Source organism: Micropterus dolomieu, linkage group LG09, assembly GCF_021292245.1.
Source record: "Micropterus dolomieu isolate WLL.071019.BEF.003 ecotype Adirondacks linkage group LG09, ASM2129224v1, whole genome shotgun sequence".
In the NCBI taxonomy this organism is placed as follows: domain Eukaryota; kingdom Metazoa; phylum Chordata; class Actinopteri; order Centrarchiformes; family Centrarchidae; genus Micropterus; species Micropterus dolomieu.
In genome coordinates, this window is record NC_060158.1 from 30,271,745 (window position 1) to 30,277,534 (window position 5,790).

The following is a 5,790-nucleotide window of genomic DNA, read 5'->3' on the forward strand; positions in this document are numbered from 1 at the left end:
GTGTGTGACGGCGTAACCGGAGGGGGTATATAAGCACGCTGGCACATAGGACACATTAGCCCTTTCTATGAAGCAAGGCACTCCAGGCGGGGTGAGGTATGGCGGACCGACGCAGTGTCTCGTTCCCCTTCTCGGGGAACAAGGGTTACATACGTAACCCGAGACGTTCCCCTTCGAGGGAACTCAAACTGCGTCGGTGACGACACTTTGGGAACGAGATACCCACTTAGGCCGCACCGAAACCCCGCCTGCCCCCAGCGTGCAGAACCTGACGGCATGACTAGGAGGAGAGCGCACGGGTGCCGGGTGCAGAAGGCAGGTCCAGACTGTAAAACCGGATAAAAGTGTGAGGGGTGGCCCAGCCAGCCGCATCACACAAATCCTGGAGTGACGCCCCTGCGAGGAGGGCCCTAGTAGCCGCCATGCCTCGAGTAGAGTTCGCCCTTACGGCCATAGGTGAAGGCAAACTGCGCACCTGATAGGCCAAGGAAATAGTCTGAACGATCCAGTTGCTGATGGTGTGTTTAGAAGCGGGGAGCCCAGCCTTGGGGGACCCGAAACACACCAGCAACTGGTCTGCTTTCCTCCACCGGGAAGACCTCAGAGTGTAAATACTCAGTGCTCTGACAGGGCAGAGCAGATGAAGTCTCCCGTCCTCCGCCGTCACATGAGGTGGGGGATGAAACGCCTGCAGCACCGTGGACCCTGCCAACCTGGACGGAACCTTAGGGACATAACCTGGACTGGCAGGATGGCCCTGACCTTCCCCTCAGCCGACTCCAGGGGTTCGAAGGGGGCCTCAGCCAGCGCTTCGAGAACCACTGCCAGGTCCCAGGTGGGAACCCTGGAACGAGTCACGGGTCTCATCCTCCGGGCTCCACGGAGGAAGCGCACGACCAGCGGAAGCCTCCCCAAGGGCCCATCACTCAGAGGGGCGTGGAATGCTGCACTGGCAGCCACATATACTTTGAGTGTGGACCGGGAGATGCCAGCGGAGAAACGGTGCTGGAGGAACTACGCACTAACTGGGTCCACCGCCCGTTCTCTGCACCAGGTGGTGAACACATTCCACTTTAGGCCGTACATCCTTCTCGTGGACGGGGCTCTGGAGCTGAGCAGAGTCTCGACTGCTCCTGTCATCAGACCCGCCTCTAAGAACTGTGCCCCCTCAGGGGCCAGACCCATAGCTGCCACAGGGCGGGGTGCGGGTGAAAGATCTGGCCCTCTGCCTGGGACAGCAGGTCTCTCCTCAGAGGGACCTGCCAGGGCGGCCCCTCGAGGAGCGATATTAAATCCGAGAACCATACTCGTGCCGGCCAAAACGGGGCTACTAGTAGTAGACTGACGCCGTCCTGGCGGACCCGCTCCAGAGCCCCCAGGAGCAGAGCGACTTGGGGAAACGCATACAGACGCGGCCTCTGCCACGTCTGTCCCATGGCATCCAGCCCTAGCGGGGCTGGGGGTGATAGGGAGAACCACAGGGGACAGTCTCTCGGGACGCAAACAAGTCCACGTCTATGGGGCCGAACTCTTCACATAATAACTCCACCACCTCGGGGTGGAGTCTCCATTCCCCGGACCTCAGCCCCTGTCTCGACAGCAGGTATGCTCCTTGATTCTGGGTCCCAGGGATGCACATCGCTCTGAGGGACAGCAGTCTCTGCTGGGACCACAGGAGGATCCGATGTGCCAGTTTGCATAATGGGCGCGAGTGCAGATTCCCCTGGTGATTCAAATAGGCCACTACTGCCGTATTGTCGGTTCTGACAAGGCACCCTCGGCGATCTCGTGTTGTGATCCCCAGGATCGGAGCCGCCGCGACGCCTCAGCGACAGCGGGGCCTGTGCCACGAGGGGAGCGCATCCGACCATCCTCTAGGAAGTGAGCCGCTCGAGACCTCAGCACCCTCAGGGGCAGGGCCTCGCAATGGTCGCAGGCAGCCCCCTCGAGAGCCGCCTGAGCATGCGACATCCCCAGGCATGAGACGCACATCCCATGGGTATCACCCTCCGTGATGAAACGCTCACATGCAAAGACACACTGTCGGAATCGCTTCGACATGATCTGCTGCTTCGTCTTGATGTCAGGTAGGATAATGGAGCTTCCAAACATAGCCAGAGTGCCTGCTGAATAGAAAGAAGCTAATGTGTCCTATGAGCCGGCTTGCTTATATACCCCCTCCGGTTACGCCGTCACACACTACCGTTCTAGTAACACCAAGAGGATTGGAGTAGTTTCATTCATAGTTCAGCCCTGCCATGCCCAGAGGCGTTCCCATAGAGTTCCCTCGAAGGGGAACTGTATTAGCTGTGTAAAGCTTATCATTGAAATCTGTGTCATTGTGCAGTGTGTCCATTACTGAAAACTAAAAAAGTAATTTGGTCAGTGTTGGGGAAAAAGTCTGAGATTAAAGTTGCTTCAGGTGACTATCAGCTATTTTGTCAAGATAGCAGCAGAGCATTCGTGTTCACTCAAAGCATTATGGACTCATGTCCAGAGAGCGTTAAAGTCATGTTGTAATCCTTTTCTGATGCCGTAAACATGGGTTTCATTGTGTCTAAAACTAGGATCAAAAAGCAATACAAATGCTTTTAAATAATTTGCTTGTAGTAATCAAGCAGTCCACTTACAATTGTTCATTTTAAATCTTTTCATGCAGAATAAAACAGTTCACAGTTAAAACAGCCTCTTAGAAATATTTAGAAATGCAGTGAAACCACCACCAAGCTGTGGCTTAGTAGCCTGACGTTACTGTATTTGTAAACAGCACAACATTGTTTTAGAGTATAGCCTAATTATAATTTGAATTACAATAAGCTATGTTTTATAAAATGTACTGTATTACTTTATAGTGTATTTGAATTATACACAATATGGTCATTTAATTTGTACAGTAATTTAAAAAGCATTTGAAACAGCTGTACTGTATTTTGAAATAGTCAAAAGTTTCCATTTCATTCCTTTATATTCATGTAATAAATATACAAAAGTCAATAAGATGGTCTCTGCATTAGAAATTAAAAAATTATTTTTGGTTATAATAATCCGCTTATAGTGAATTTGACTCAGAAACATAGGATCACTATAAATGGTTTCCACTGTATAGCCGATGTTTGCTTCTGGAGAAGGAGAAACCAAGTTTTATACAAGAAAAACATTGTTTGGTCAAACAGCTGCAGGAAATGACAGTGACCAAATTAAAACTTGATGGATTGATTTCTCCTTGGTCCAACTGCAAGTTCTTGTCCAGCTGATAGGGTATTTGTAAGCCTTTACAGAAAGACAAGCAGCCAGAAATAATAAAACAATCTGAAGATTAAAGCACTTGGTGTCTTTGCAATGGAAAACAGCACTGTTAGACAACAGAAAAGCAAATTAAATGTATCTTCATGTGTAACTGATGCAGGGATGAGGATGGTGAATCAGCAGGAGCACTGGCTCAGGAGTATGCTAACCTTCCTCACTCGCACCATCTCCGTCTTTGTTTTGTCCTGAGGAGAGTGCTGCTCCCCCATCAGAGGAAACATATAGTTACTGTATGTTAAGGTTCAGTTTCAGTTTAACTCAGAAACAAACCATTTGTAATACAGTCAAAAACACATGCATTAAAGATGTTCAAGTTATGTAATACTTCCTGTGACAGTGACACTATGAATAACAATAGATTTATACACCTTCACCATCTCGATTATACTGGGATAAAATGTACCATAAATTCTCAAATAAAAGCCACTATTCCTATTACCTAAAAAGAATAACTTAATATATGTACTATAATTGCTCATGATAAATTTAGCATAATTGACATTTTCACATCACTCTAGCAATTCTCTTTTGAGGAGAAATAGTGGTTTAATTTTTCACAAATTAATTCCAGTAAATTCTACTTGCCATTCTTTTGGTGGGTGTTGTGTTATTGTCAGTGAAACACATCACTTCCTGCAGAAGTTTCACATTAAAAGCTTTCTAGGAAATAGGAGTGGGTTAAATGATGCTACCATGAGAGATTATATACATCGGTCAGCAGTCACACAATTTTAATATCTCTGGCTGCCATTGTTTGCAGTATTGCTAATAACTGATCATGTGGATGACCTAAACAGCCAAAATCTAAAATAAATAAATAAATGACTCATAAATTAATTAATATAACATTAAATGTATAAGAAATAATAATTAAACAACATTTTTGGAAATATTTTGAAACTGATCATTATTGATTATTTATTCTAATCATTGTTAAAATACAAAGAATCTTGTTCATCATCATTGAAATATAAGAGAATCAAGTACAGCCATCAGACAGGCTGTTATCACTTTTGCATTCCTGTGGAGAACACTCCCTGCTGGGCACAGGCTCTGACGGACCAACTGTTCTCACTCCCAAGTCGTCACATATGAATGCATGGTCAAGACCTGTTGGTGTCAGTTTGTAACACACTGGGGAGCCCCAAAGTCCAAGTAAGCAGGTGGTTAGGGAAACTGGGCTTTCACCAAGGAGACTGGTGTTCAATTCTCATGTGAAACAAAAAAGTCAACATTGGATGTTTTTATTTAGGTTACGTAAGTTGTGTACGTTACGTTACTTAAAAGTTCAGTGTGTAAAATTTCTGAGGATCTATTGACAGAAATGCAATATAAAATCCATAAATATATATTCAGTGGTGTATAATGAATTCTTGTGTTTTTATTACCATAGAATGAGCCATTTCTATCTACATAACGTCCATTCCATGGACGTCGCCATGTTGCACCGTGATTCATCTACAGTACCTGAAAACAGACAAACAGTGCTATAGAGCGCGTTTCGTCAATACATTCTTCTTCTTCTTGCAGAATTCTGGCAGTGTAGAGCTCATGACAACGTTGAATATGTACGTTCGTTTGAAGAAGAAGAAGTAGTAGTAATAATATACAGCAGGGGTTGGCAAACAAGTTTTGCATTGGATCAATTTTTTCAACCATTAGATGGTGGGTGAGAATATAAAGCATTATATTTGAAGCCCTTGTTACAGTGTTCGGTTAGCTCAGTTGGTAAAGTGCCGGACTCTCACCTTGAAGATTGCATGTTTGATCCCATCTCTGGGTGATTTATTTTTCTTTCTTCGACAAATTGATTCTGCAGCAACTGTTTCTCGCATTACGGCATGTGCTGTAGTGTGTGTTCCGGTGTTTGATCCACATCCATCAACCTACAGATGCTTTTTCATTTCCCAAGTATCTCCAGGCAGAAAACATTTAGGGGAATCCCGTTTTCTGACGGCTCTTTCAGAGGTGTGTCAAGCAGGCCACAGATTCTTTTAATGTTGTTCAGAATTTTTCAAAGTAAAAGCTCTCAGTTCAACTCCAAATAAACAGTAAACAAGCTTCTTGCGCTTTTATTTTGTAGGTAAAACCACTAAAGATGAAGTGATTATGTGAGTAACTGTTGCTTTCATGACTGAGATCTATTTCAGCACCGCTATCAAAGTATTTATTTATTTATATTTTTTGCCTCTATCAAAGCGCCATAATCTGGAAGTGGGCCAGATATTATTGTTGGTGGGCAGTTTTGGCGATCGTCCATGATCACAGAGAGAATTAATGTGTTTCCCTTGTCAATGTTTGTATAAACTTTATCTATTATTTGACTTTATCTATTATTTATTAATTGAACATTGTTCCCACAGAATCCCTCTTTGTCCGACCACTATTTGATAACTTTTGAGTTTGTATTGCTGAACTACACGCCATTGGGCAAAAATTTCTATACAAGATGTCTGTCTGATAGTGCTGTAGCTAAATTTAAGG

General features: G+C 44.9%; 1 protein-coding gene across 5 annotated transcripts in view; it reads right to left on the bottom strand.

The window, feature by feature from the left end:
• Positions 1-5,790, bottom strand: part of epb41a (erythrocyte membrane protein band 4.1a) — a 58,322-nt gene that overhangs the window by 17,147 nt on the left and 35,385 nt on the right. The window contains exon 12 of one of the 5 annotated variants that reach the window (XM_046059191.1): positions 3,456-3,503. The exons of the other annotated variants lie outside the window; for them this stretch is intronic. Coding sequence (XP_045915147.1) covers positions 3,456-3,503 — 48 coding nt within the window. The remainder of the gene's footprint in view (positions 1-3,455; positions 3,504-5,790) is intronic. 5 annotated transcript variants of the gene reach the window in all.